Source organism: Alligator sinensis, unplaced genomic scaffold, assembly GCF_000455745.1.
Source record: "Alligator sinensis unplaced genomic scaffold, ASM45574v1 scaffold87_1, whole genome shotgun sequence".
Lineage (NCBI taxonomy): Eukaryota > Metazoa > Chordata > Crocodylia > Alligatoridae > Alligator > Alligator sinensis.
This window is the reverse complement of record NW_005841929.1, coordinates 1,578,063-1,591,110: the sequence shown is the minus strand read 5'-3', so window position 1 is coordinate 1,591,110 and position 13,048 is coordinate 1,578,063. Positions and strand designations below refer to the sequence as shown.

General features: G+C 42.3%; 1 protein-coding gene across 1 annotated transcript in view; it reads left to right on the top strand.

The window, feature by feature from the left end:
- CACNA1C (calcium voltage-gated channel subunit alpha1 C) overlaps nt 1-13,048 on the top strand; it is a 742,093-nt gene that overhangs the window by 637,103 nt on the left and 91,942 nt on the right. Inside the window, 8 exon segments of the mRNA XM_025198804.1 lie at nt 2,269-2,328; nt 6,368-6,474; nt 8,352-8,439; nt 8,937-9,044; nt 10,689-10,741; nt 10,844-10,990; nt 12,318-12,519; nt 12,914-13,048. The exon segment at nt 12,914-13,048 is cut by the window's right edge and continues 27 nt beyond it. Of these exon segments, the coding sequence (XP_025054589.1) occupies nt 2,269-2,328; nt 6,368-6,474; nt 8,352-8,439; nt 8,937-9,044; nt 10,689-10,741; nt 10,844-10,990; nt 12,318-12,519; nt 12,914-13,048 (900 nt within the window).

Here is a 13,048-nt window from a genome sequence, read left to right as displayed (position 1 = left end):
TTTCAACCATGACTTACTGTGCTTTAAGATATATGTTCAGCAATTAAACAGCAATACTTGTCTCTGTTTGACCTTTAGTATATTTGCAAAACAGTCTGAGTTCCGATTTAATTTACAAGTTGTATCTAGATAGCTCCACTTGTTGCAGTAGTCATTCCATATTTATGTAGCATAATAATACATTTGAATCTAGATAAGTGTAAGTCACACCACCACTTATATCACACAGGATTTGAACTGTGAAGTCTGGAGATAGGAAATATGTACCAGAGGTGGAATCCGTCTCCCTGTCATTTGAAAGATAATCCCCTGTTGTATGTTTATTAGCGTTTTGTCCAGCCAAGTTTCACATTTGCCACGTGATGGGGCTTCTACCACTTCCTTTGGGAAACTATTCAATTTAAGGTTTAATTCAACTAACAAGACAGCAAGCCCAGGGAGAAACATTTTCGATTTGCACATGTAACAGTGTAGTTAAAAGAAAAGGGTTCAGAGACTCTGGCAGATTTGACTACATTATGAGTATTTCCCTATAGCAGAAATATAGAGGGTAAAACCCAACCCCTTGAAAGTCGATGGGAAAACTCCTGTTGCCTCCAGTGGGATTGAGATTGATTCATAGTTAAAATGCCCATGTCTCCTGACATTGCCTGCTTTGAAGGTCATTCTACATCTCAAGCTGTCAGTACAAAAGATGGATGGGTCATCCTCTTCCTCACTGCTTTCTTGTGACATGGGCCACATACAAACATTCATTTCTAGTGGTTGAAGTTTTCTACCACTAGAATTGTTTCCAGGAGAGGGAGCAGTATAGGCATTCAGCTGCTTCTCCCCACTCCTCATGCCTTCTTCAGAGCAGTGGGCACCGGAGCAGTGCAGCAAAGCCCCTTTCTGCTCCTCATACCAGGGATTGCAATGTGAGAAGTGGGTAGAGAGCTGCAGCAGTTGCTCCTCGCCTACCCTCCTGATCTACAGGAGGGAACAGAGCAACTGTGTCCCATGCCCTCTCCAGACCAGGATGACCCCAGTCTGGGAAAGACAGGGGAGCTTTTCCCTGCCATTCAACTTCTCTTGGGACCAGGAGGAGATGAGCAGCAACTACTTCTCCTGCCTTCCCCAGACTGGGGTGACCATGATCTCAGAAGGCACAGAGGGCATTTCCCCACTGCTTAAATCCTCCTGGTCTCTGGACAGAATCAAGCAGCAGAGAAGTATACAAGTACTTCTGCTCCCAGGAGTGACTTCTACTGGATTGGAGATGGCTTGTTTTTCTTCCAGAACCACCAGTTTTGTTCTGGAAGAAACTATGTGAATGTCTGTCCACTCATGGTTTCCAATGGGACAGCTGCAGTTCTCTTGATAGAAACATAACACATATGCATGGCCTTAGTTTTTAAGGCTAAGGTGTGTTACACAGTTAGAAGCATTAATGCATTTTCAGGGACTCAGAGTGGAATAGGTGCATAGGTGGGTATAGGTATATGTAACCATTGTACCACTGTCAAAAGGTGCTGCTGTTACCATGCAACTGCTTGATTCTGCAGCAATACAAGTGTAACAAAACCGCTCGACTTTTAACTGCTTCATTCAGGATCAAAATTGGGGCAAGTTAGCTCATTGTATCACTGCATTATCATGCAGATGTAACAGTTAGGTGGTAACAGGTGCTATGTACTCCAAATAGCAGTTCCCCCTTGCTTTTAAAGCCCCTAAAAGGTACATTGATCCATAACGTTAGATACCGAGTCAACTTCAGCTCCTAATAAATGGAATAAGATCCTGGCCCCTGTTGTTCATTCTAATCCAGGACAAGTCAGGAGTGAGAGAGAGGAATCACAACCCTATATGCCTATTTGCAGTTTGTTTTTCTTCCATTGCAACCAGGCACAGAAGTTAATAAAAGGAACCCATATGTTTTTCCCCCAAGAGACCAGCCCTTCTTGTGTTCTAAGTCTAGAAGTATATTTGGGAAATCCTTGAATTGTCTGTTCTTTATAAACAAACATTCAAACAAAACAAAACAAAAACGTGTTTTGCCTTCAAAGCCCTCATGGGATTGTCACTCACAGAAAAGATTTCATTTGATGTGCTTATTGTATCTTGTGCCATAACTTCATTGCATTCAACAGGGTGTTGTTACAGTACCATTTTTCATATATTTTGCTTGCCTCCTGTTAGCAGGCTTGTGCATTTTGATTTTGGACTATTTCCTGTTATAGTGGTCAGTCACTGATCTACACCCCGCCCTTATTCCCTTTTGTTTTACAGATTCTCTTTTATTTTGATATAGTTTTTACTGTCATTTTCACCATTGAAATTGCTCTGAAGGTAAAGTGCCCATCTTCTCTACCATTACCTGTCACTCGTGAGCCTCCTAGTTATCTGCCGCTATCTGTTGCTAACACACACACGCCTGTTTGTCTCTGGGTCACGCTCAGTACCACTAACCCAATTGTGCTTATTTTTCAGATCCTAGGCAATGCAGACTATGTCTTCACTAGTATCTTTACATTAGAAATTATTCTTAAGGTAACCAATATTAGCAATACACTTCTCTCTTTCTCTTTTGTCTATGTATCACTTTAAATCCCTATTATCTTCACAGACACTATTTTCTTTGGCTTTTATCTTATGAATAGTTGTCTAAAACTTAAACAAGTCTTCTGTTCAATTTTGATATAAAAATTACATTTTACTATAAGGCCAGTGTCAGTATGATGCTGTGTTGGGGACTCAATATAAAAGGGTATTCTTGTCAGGAGATATAAAAGATGGCTGAGGAAAAAAGCCTAAACATGTACCCCAATGGTTGCCATTCTCTGCAGGACGTACAAAGAGCTCTGAGCCTGCACACCTTTTGTAGGCCAGACTCATGTTAGTGTCAGCTGGTGTTATGCTTCTGAGAACTTCTGAGGGCTTGCAAGATGGCACTGTATGAACCGTAACTCGGTGTCAAGTTCTGAGTTCTTTCCAGTCATGAAACTGGGGTTTGAGGAAGCCAAACGTCTATTATAGGCTACAATTAGCCCAACTAAACAAGAGAAATCAGAAGTAAACAGGGACCAGTGGTGATGTGTAGGGGATGCACAGGGGGGCACGTGCACCCCCTGAGAGTGCTGGTGTATTCCCTGACAGCCAGCGCTCCCCAGTTAGGTGATGGGCAGGTGGGAGCACTGGTGCCCCCCCCCGCGAGTGCCGGCCAAGGAGTGGGGGCGCCAGGAGAAGCGGCGCTGGCACTTCCGGGTCAGCACGATTGGCCACAGAGGGACCCCCCCCTCCCCCCCAGTTGGCGAGATCAGCCATGAGGGAGGATGCCCCTCCAGTCACTGACTAGCTGCTGGGGGAGCACATGCCCCCCCCGTCTCAGGAGGCACCAGTCTTCATGACAGGGACCCAGCATAGATCTCACTGTTGAGGGATGGAGGGAGAGCTTAGCCTACAGGTCACTTAAAGTATGAAGGACTGTAACTGGGATGGTTACTCATGATAGAAAATTACTGATTGAGAGAGTAAAACTGCCTGGCTGATTTACCCCCTTCTGATTTCCCAGGGAAACACTCTACCCATGAGGAAATGTAGCAAGAGAATGGTTTGACTGTGGAGAAAATAAAAATATGCTACCTCTTTTTTAACTCTCATTTCCCCAAATTGATAGTCTAATGTTTTAAATAACAGTAATCAAGCAAAGTTTCTGGCTCTCTAAATGCAGGGTTCAGTTGGCAGCTTGTTTTTTGTCACAGCGAGCTGGTTCTGAGCTCTGGCAGGTAGCAGCATTTCTCCCTGGAGTTGCTAAGATCTTGTAACTCAGACAGCTAATGCGATATCCTACCAAAAACCAAGAGGACAAGATGCTCCCTGAGTATTGTTCAGGACTGCACTTGTCTGTTTGGCTTCAAAGCACCACAGCCATGGCACTCTCCAAAGAGGTTCACACTTCATGCTGTGCTGCTGTGTGCAGCGTGCATATTTAGACCGTAAATCTAAGTGTCCACAAAGAAAAGCATGGCAAAAAGGAAGCAAAGCAGCAACCACATTTCAAACCAAATTATAGCCCAGGCCTCACCTCTCTGACAAGGAGACCTTCAGTTGATTTGAATGCACAGGAGCATAACATTAGTAGCTCAACCCCGTTCCCTGTGAAGTAAATGCAGATCTCTCCTTGACTTCAGTGGCAGTTAAATGAACCTGTTAACTAACAGATCCCTTACCATATTGCTCTGCTTTCCCTAGAGAATTGTAACTTGTAGTAACTAACTCTGGGATGAAATTCTTGCTCCACTGATGGCAAAACTCCCGTGAACTTCAGTGGAACTACAGTTACCTCTGGACTTTCCCTAGATATAGAGATGAAGAAGAGAGTAAGAACTGAGCACAGGATCAGGAAATCCTGACTTTTAATCCTATTTCAATTATTACTTCACAGCTTGACCTTAGACAAAGCACATGATCTCTCAGGGTCTGTTACTCTGCCGTCTTGCATCTTGTGCAGTCTTTTGTGCAATGTTAGGATAAACAGTAGCAGTGACTGTGACTGTACAAGGTTGGAGACGATGGAGAATCAAGCTCCATCATGAAAATTGAATTGGTAATACTCATAAACAATATGATTAACAAGTTTTCTGCACAATCTTTTGGACACATGAACTGCTGCATAAACACAAATTATATATATTTTTCACAGTGGCATTGGAGTTGCTTTGGTCTGCCACAGGTGGAAGGCAGACACAGAGGGAAAAGATTTTTTTTGCTATTTCCCCTGAATATTATTACATCTTTCAACAGGCCACAAAAGTACCACAATTGTATAGTACTTAAAATTAACAGAGCTTCCTATCTTTATTTCAATGGTGCCCCCTCTCTTTCAAGATTGCCATACAAAATAAAGGTCATGGTTACCACTTTTGTCATGGCAAGAACCCTTCCCTCCCTCAATCTGATGTGTCCATGAAGTATAAATTCTAAACTGAGTCCAGAGTTTATACTTCCTTCCTTCTAAGTTCTGTCTGACTGATTGGTAGTCAGTTCCCTAATGTCATAGATGTTTGGTGAATAATTAAGTAATATGCTATACCATGTTCTCTTCCACATTCCTTTGGCTGAAATTGCCATGAGCAGCCATGCTTGGAAACTATTATCAAATTCTGCATCACATTGTCCTGGGCTGGTAACCAGAACCAGGAAGCATTGTTAAGCATGTTCTCATGCTTACTGGATTTTTTTCTGATTGTTTTTCTTCTGTTTTGAGCCATCTGGTTAGAGCCAGTCATTCTGAGAAACTGCAATGCTAGCCGTACCTTTTTAAATGGGTCTTAGCCAAAAAATTCAAATCATTGCCTAAAATTTTCAAAGCTCAGAGGTCTTTAGGCCTGAAGTTTTGTTTCAAACCCATTTCTAGTTATATTGCCAGTATGTATATTTCTGGAGCCTTAAAATTCCACCTGTGTACAGAAAAGTTGCATATTTTTACACAGAAACTAATGCTTATTCACCAGAGTGCACTATCCTAGAGGAAAGATACCTAGTAAAAGAAGTGGATTCTTCATGTTCCAGAAATGTAAAGTGCTCTCAATGACTGATATCCCCAGTACAAACGTCTTACACACATTGTCCCATGGAATCCTTTCCTCAGATATGTAAGAAAGGAACAGAGGGAAATGGGAAAAAAAAACCCCCAACACAATTTATTGAAAACAAATGTAAACCATATGAGGCTTCAGACTAAGGGGAAAACAAGGCATGGAGATAGGGAAGTGGGTTTCTGAATATAGGGAGCAAGTCAAATGGAAAGAGAATACTTCCTGTTGCTTTAGCCCTGGCCTAAAGCATAAAACCCCCAAGTAATTCAGTTGCTGTTCTTGCTCAGAGGGAGGAGGGGCTCCGCTGTCTATTACCAATGACCTAGCACCCAGAAATATCACAAAAGAAAGTCACTTTCTGATTTCATATTTTTACTCAGTCTAATCAAGTTTTTAAAACATGCAGGCATCTTAGTCCCAAGTGCCCTCTCCTATTGAAAATAAAGGGGAAATCATTTGGTTTTCAGAAAGAGCTCTTTTTGCAAACATTCACTGTGTAGCTTTTCTATTTCTGAGTAAAATTTTATATTCTGTCTGCTTTGATTCCAAAGAAAGAGTTGCCATAGGCTCCACAGGAGCTACCTTTCCCTCCCTCAGTTCATTTCCTTTCCATGGGGACCCATCTTGTTCACTGGGGTTTTGGATAAAATGGTCACTGTGTTAGAAATATTGTCCTCCCCCTCTCTCAGAACATACGTTTGAGCATGACCAGCTGAATATGATCTGAGATATGATTCCTGGGCAACTACTAATGGAAAAGTTTGTTTGTGTCTCTTTGTCCCTTCCCACAGATGACTGCATATGGGGCTTTCCTTCACAAGGGCTCCTTCTGCAGGAACTACTTCAACATCCTAGATCTGCTGGTAGTCAGCGTTTCTCTCATCTCCTTTGGGATCCAGTGAGTGAGCCATTGTCCACTGGAGGGCCTTTTGAAGGGGGAGGGAGTCAGTGGGATAAACTCTGTAGGTCATATGATCTTTCTTTTTTCCTTGCATTGTGTTGAATACCAACACTCTGAAATCTCAAGATATTTTTTTCTAGCTGGTACCAGAAGTTGGAGAAATTTATTCTAGTTAGGCTAGTAATGCATCAGGTCAATTTGGTTATAATTACCTGGAGGGAGATACTGAAGGTACCAAATGAGCGATATAGTGTGGTCAGCATTTAAAACAAAGATTCATGAGACCCTTGGACTCCACTCATAGTTCTCTGACTTTGAGAATATTTGAGTGATATTTCAAAGTGCGTTACTTTGGGATGTTCGCTGCAACATGTCCCTTCTTCAATTATTCCTTCTGTAAAATGGGGATAATAATATTTGGCTACTTCACAGGAGTGTTTTGAGTCTTAATCAATGAATGCCTACCAAGTGTTTTGAGAGCTTTAGGATAGAATTGCTGAGTTGGTGTTGTTGTCATTGCCTAATCATTGTGCCACACAACTTTCTTTTTATTAATTAACCATGTTAATAGCATTGCATGTCTATGGTAAAACTTTCTACCTCAAGTGAAAGAAAGTCTGAGGATAATGCCAGGGCAGTTCCAAAATAATAAGATCCCAACTGATCCTATAATAGCTCAGGTGGTTCCCCTTAACTGAATAGCACCTCATTTAAGATCGGATTCAAAGCCCACTGAAGTCAACTTGAAAACTCTCATGAACCTCAGAAGGTTTCCAGTCAGCTTCCCAAGGACAGTTCAGAGTTAATTTTGGCTGTTCTCCCCAGTCTTCAAAGGCTTCCATATATTAGCACAGGCATGATGTTCCCAAAAACAGTGGGAGGGGGCTAACATTGCAAAGCCATAGGACACATTCTGCATTAAGGAGTAAGTCCTGAAAAGGGCTATGCCCTTTGATGCTGATCTAACCAGACATTCACTAAGTTGTATAAAGTTCAAAGTAAGCATCAGCACTTTTTTGGGGTCAGAACCCAAGCACCTTGCCATACTGAATGCCAGATTGGGTGTTGTACCTTTATACGTGTGAGTCACTGGGAAGCTCCTTTCGGTAGCATTTCAGTAGAGTCCTTCTTTGTGCTGTATCTTAAAATGTCTTGTGATGACTTCATCTTGGCAGAGTTTCCATTATATATCCACAATGTATTCGGCAGCTTGACTTGCTGAAGAGAGCCCTCCCTGTGTTCTCCTCCCTTCATGAATACAGCTGAGATGGCTAGTGCTATTTGGATATAACCAGGGGCTGTACAGACGAGGTGACAGAACCTGCACAGATAATTCAGTATGGCAGTTACCAAGCCTATCTTGCAGCTTTTTGAAGTGCCCCCAAAATACTTCCCCTCCCATGGGGATTTCTGAAACATGGTTACATTTAAAAAAAAATGCAGATGTAAGTTAGAGTACCTTGTTACTGATGTCTCTGCATTATGTTTACTCACAGAATGTTTTTTTGAGGGAAATAAATTATTGTAATGAGCTGGCTAGTGGTTTTGTGTATCATTGTCCTCCAGCAGATTAAATCAAAGCTATATTAATCAACATGTCATAAGTAGAGCTCTGACAGCCCATAGAGATTCTCCTGTCACCAAAGTTATAGTAACCTGTGCTTTGGAAGCAAAGGATTGAGTTCTAACCTTGTAGTCACCTTGATGCTTTGAACAGCTGTAGCATCAGCAACAAGATGACTCTAAAGTCTTAAGTGGCCTGGGCTTCCAAGAATATTTACAAACAAGAAAGACTGGGTAAAAGTCAAGCACCCATCTTCCCCTACAGTTAGGCTCCCTTCTCTTGCTATTGATTCACTGATGTTTTCTTTCAGATCTAGTGCCATCAACGTAGTGAAGATCTTACGTGTACTACGAGTGCTCAGACCATTGAGGGCCATCAACAGAGCCAAAGGGCTAAAGGTTAGAAAAATTCTGATCTCCTCAGGTAGTGCTTAAATGCTAGAAACCCAAATTACCTCTGGCAAGAAGTACCAGCCTTTTAAAACAGTGCAGGTAGTATTTGATCACTGTCAAGGCAAGAAGGCTTAAAGTACATTAAGTTTGGATTGATTTGCAAATAGCCAGATGTATGTATTTTGATTCTTTCCTCTTCTTTGTTAGTAAGGTCCATTTTTATGATTAGGATGGGTATTCAAATATACATCCATCATGCTGCTTACTAAATATTTTATAGAGATTAATCCTAGTATTTTTCTCTGCTTTTCTACTAGTTTACAGCTCATAGGTGTAGAACACACATTCTAGGCATGGCTTTGGGGTTTTTATTTCTTTAAATGCCATTTTGTAATATACTTTATATACTTTACATTTTTTTCTGAACTTACGGATTCCTTCCACAGCAAGAGCAGCTCAGAATGGTCCTTCCAGTTACTCTTGCCTCTGTCTTCTAATTGCAGCATGTGGTCCAGTGCGTGTTTGTTGCCATCAGAACCATTGGGAACATAGTGATCGTCACCACTTTGCTGCAGTTCATGTTTGCCTGCATTGGAGTTCAGTTGTTCAAGGTGAAACCTATTCATTCACCCCCCTCACTGAACCATCTTCTGGGATAGGGAGAAGAGTAGAGTGAAGAAGTACTGGGGGAGGGAAGAAAATGGAGCTTCCTGTTACAGAGCAGAAAATATGTCCAGCACTGTAGTAACTGAGTCCCAGAACCCAACTCCCATTACCCAAGACCCAAAACCAAGACCAGACATGTTGCACAGATGATGCACTTCATCTCAGATCAAAAGAGTAACATTTTGTCAACCTGTTCTCCTGCCAGACAGTTTGTAGCAATACCTTAGTGGCAGTGGTGCTTTTCACCAGGGCTATGTCCACACCCATGCCTTATATCACTTAGGCTAATCTTGAAAGTTCCCTTTGATTTCTTTTTGGGCATTGTCATACACTGCACTTAGGACATGTTAACTGCACCTAAAATGCAAGAGTCTGCACATTCAATCACTAAAACATATGCTAAATTCACTAGGATTGTAGCAAAGTTATGACTTTTCACAGATCATATTAAGTAACATGTGTTCAACTATCATCTGACCACTCCACAAAAATAGCATGAGCAATTTGTGGTCCCAGGGCTGAGACCTATGATCCCAGCCCCAGGACTGCATAGGAGATTCTAACTGGCTCCAGTGCAGCCCCAGGGCTGAGACTGACAATCATTTGATTGTCGGTCCCAGCCCTGGGACTGCATAGGAGTCTCAACTGGTTCAGGTCCAAGGACAACAGGATCCAGCAACAGGGGCAGCATCCTCTCCTGGGCTCAGCTCCCCATGTCTCCCTCCTCCCACTACCAACAGCAGAGACCCAACTTGCCAGAGCTCCCTATGAAGCATGCAGGCTGGAAGATTGTAGTAAGCATTACCATGCAACTACTCAGAACATATTTTAACTTTTAACACAGCATAGTAATGCTTACTACAACCTAAATCAGCAGTGCCCAACCTTTTTGCCCTTTGGGCCAAATGGGTGGTGCCACCGAATGAGTGGTGCCAGGTGCCTCCATGAGCTGGATCCAGGCAATTGACCTGATCCAACTGCAGGGAGTTGTGCAGCCCAACCTTGATCCCGCCCCTCAGGGTGTGGTGCAGTAGAGCATTCCTGATCCAGGTGTGTTGGGGGCAGGGTTGGGGAGGCAGGGGCCAGAGCAGCTGTAGTCCAGATGCATGGGGGTGGGGAAGCAGCCTGGTCCTTGTCTGGATGCATGGGGCATGTGTGGGGCAGGGGAAGAGAGCCCCAATCTGGACACACAAGGGGGTGGAGGATCGAGTAGCCCTAATCCAGACATGTGTGGGGAGCAGGAGCTTCCACCACTTTTGCCACATTTTCCACATTTTCCAACCCACAGGGGGAGAGATGGCACCGGCCAGATTTCATGGCTCTGTGGGCTGGATTTGGCCCATGGGCTGGATTTGGCCCATAAGCTGGAGGGTGAACACCCCGATCTAAATAATACGTGCTAGGTGTCCCATGTTACAAGGCTCTTTATTTTCTCACTACTCTCCTGACAGCTGTTGTCACTCAGCTCTTGATGGAGGTACATAGATGATTAAGCAAACAGAACATGCAGTCCCTTTTCTACAGAAGTCCACTGAAACTGCATACATGGTAAGGAAAAGAAATTTCACTCTTCTCTCATTCTCCTCTAGGGCAAACTGTATAGCTGCAGTGATAGCTCCAAGCAAACACTCACAGAGTGCAGGTTAGTTCATCCTTTCCCTGCCAGCAACATTCATGGGCTTCCCTGGGTCCAGTGCTGTAACTGTAACTTTCTTTTGTTTTTCTTCTGCTTTCCAAACAATAGGGGGTATTTCATTACATACAAAGATGGCGAGGTCACCCAGCCAATGATCCAGCCCCGGAGCTGGGAGAACAGCAAGTTTGACTTTGACAACGTTTTGACTGCCATGATGGCGCTCTTTACTGTTTCAACTTTTGAGGGCTGGCCAGAGTGAGTGCACAGCTGAGCAAGTGGCCAAGGAAGGGGTATGGTGGTGGGGATAAATGCAAATTCTTCATTCCTTTCTAAAAAGGAATTTAAGATCTAGAGCTCTGAAGTGTTGTGCATTGCTGCAGTGCACTGATAATTAGTTGCTAAATTCCACCCTAGAGGTGACTGTATTTCAGTAATTGGAGAAATGATTCCCATAATACCTTCTGTTGTCTTCACGGAGAGTTGTGAAGCTTTATCATCTCCTTTTTTTAAAGATATAACTAAGAAAGTGCAGTTTATTGTATTGAGAATATGAATACATAGGTACATATGCTATATATACAATACATACACATACTATATACAGTATATAAAATATTGTATATATTTATTATATTTTACATACTTTGCTTATAAGCTCCTTGGAGCAGAGCCTGTTGCTTCTTTATGTTTTGTTTGTAGTGAGTAACAATTATTAGTTATAATAGGAGTAGTTTGTTGTTATGGGTAATAAAATGTATGAGTTATAATATTGATCGTATTACTGTTTCAACTGAGTGCAAACTATTTTTCCCATCTTGCCTGTTCCATTTAGATGCCCAGTCTCAAATACCTGATACTGCCTAATTTTCAGGGTGTAATGGCTCCCCATCCTACCATTCTCAATTTGTACTGTGAACTCCTTGTCAGGTGTTTTATCGGTATTTAAGAGCATCGTGCATTTTCTTACAAAAGCCTTTCCATCACTGCCAAGCTAGTGTGAGTTGCAGCTGTGTAGGCCTCTCAGTGCTGACCAGATATGAGATATCTGACAACACCAACTTGTCTGTGACAGGGGCAGCACCAACATGAGTGACTTAATGGCACTCCCTCCATCTGCTAGTTGGGCTCCAGAGTGCTCTCACCTGATAGTGCCAACATGGTTTCAAATAATTAAAAGTACTGAGATCATCTTTCCACACAGAACTCTTGTGAGTAGCACCAGGTTGTTGACAAATTGGACTGTCCCTTCCTTATTTGCATTATATTAAATTGAAGGTCTCGTCGTTTTAACCTTTTAAATGGTTAAACTGTAGATGCACCTGGACATTGAGCAGGATGGGCAGAATTGAATGGATAAAGCTAAGATCTGGATCTGCACTTTTATGAAAATTTGGGATTCAGATCTAGGAAGTTACTCTACACTTGTCCCAATACAAACAAAATCATTTTTTAGCTTGGATAACATTAGAAGAAATTAAGTTACCCCGTTAGATTTCAATATCTTTTATAGTTCACCAAGTTGCTATGAGATATACTCTTGAAAATGTTTTAAGTTCTCCAGTGTGTCCCTCTTTGCCTCCAGGTTGTTGTACAGATCCATTGATTCCCACATGGAAGATGTTGGACCCATCTATAACCACAGGGTGGAGATCTCCATTTTCTTCATCATCTATATCATCATCATTGCCTTCTTCATGATGAACATCTTTGTTGGTTTCGTCATTGTCACGTTTCAGGAACAAGGAGAGCAGGAGTACAAGAACTGTGAACTGGACAAGAATCAGGTAATTTACAGCTGCTCAGTGTAGCTAAGGGTATGAAATAAAACAAGACATATACCCCAAAAGGAAGACATGAGGGCTACCAACAGGTCAAAACCCTAGGCTGGCACTTCCAATATCTCTTGAAAATTACGTAAAAGAAATTTTTCTTAAGAGCCCACATAAAAGGTCAAAGTCTAGTGTAGGCTTGTATGCCACCTACATTTCAACAAGATTTCCTGCATCCAACTAAGAGCAATATGTAGCCCAGAGGGAGGACAAGTGAAAGGCTCCAGTAGGTAGCATTTGTTTATTTTATTGCTTCGATTTTAGTCCAAAAGAAACCCTCACCAAAAAAATTACCAAATGTTATTTGTTACTCATCATAAATGTATAATCTGCCTTGTCTCTTTAACAGCGTCAGTGTGTAGAATATGCCCTGAAGGCTCGTCCCCTGAGGAGGTACATCCCTAAGAACCAATACCAATATAAAGTGTGGTATGTGGTGAACTCCACCTATTTTGAGTACCTGATGTTCGTTCTGATCCTGCTG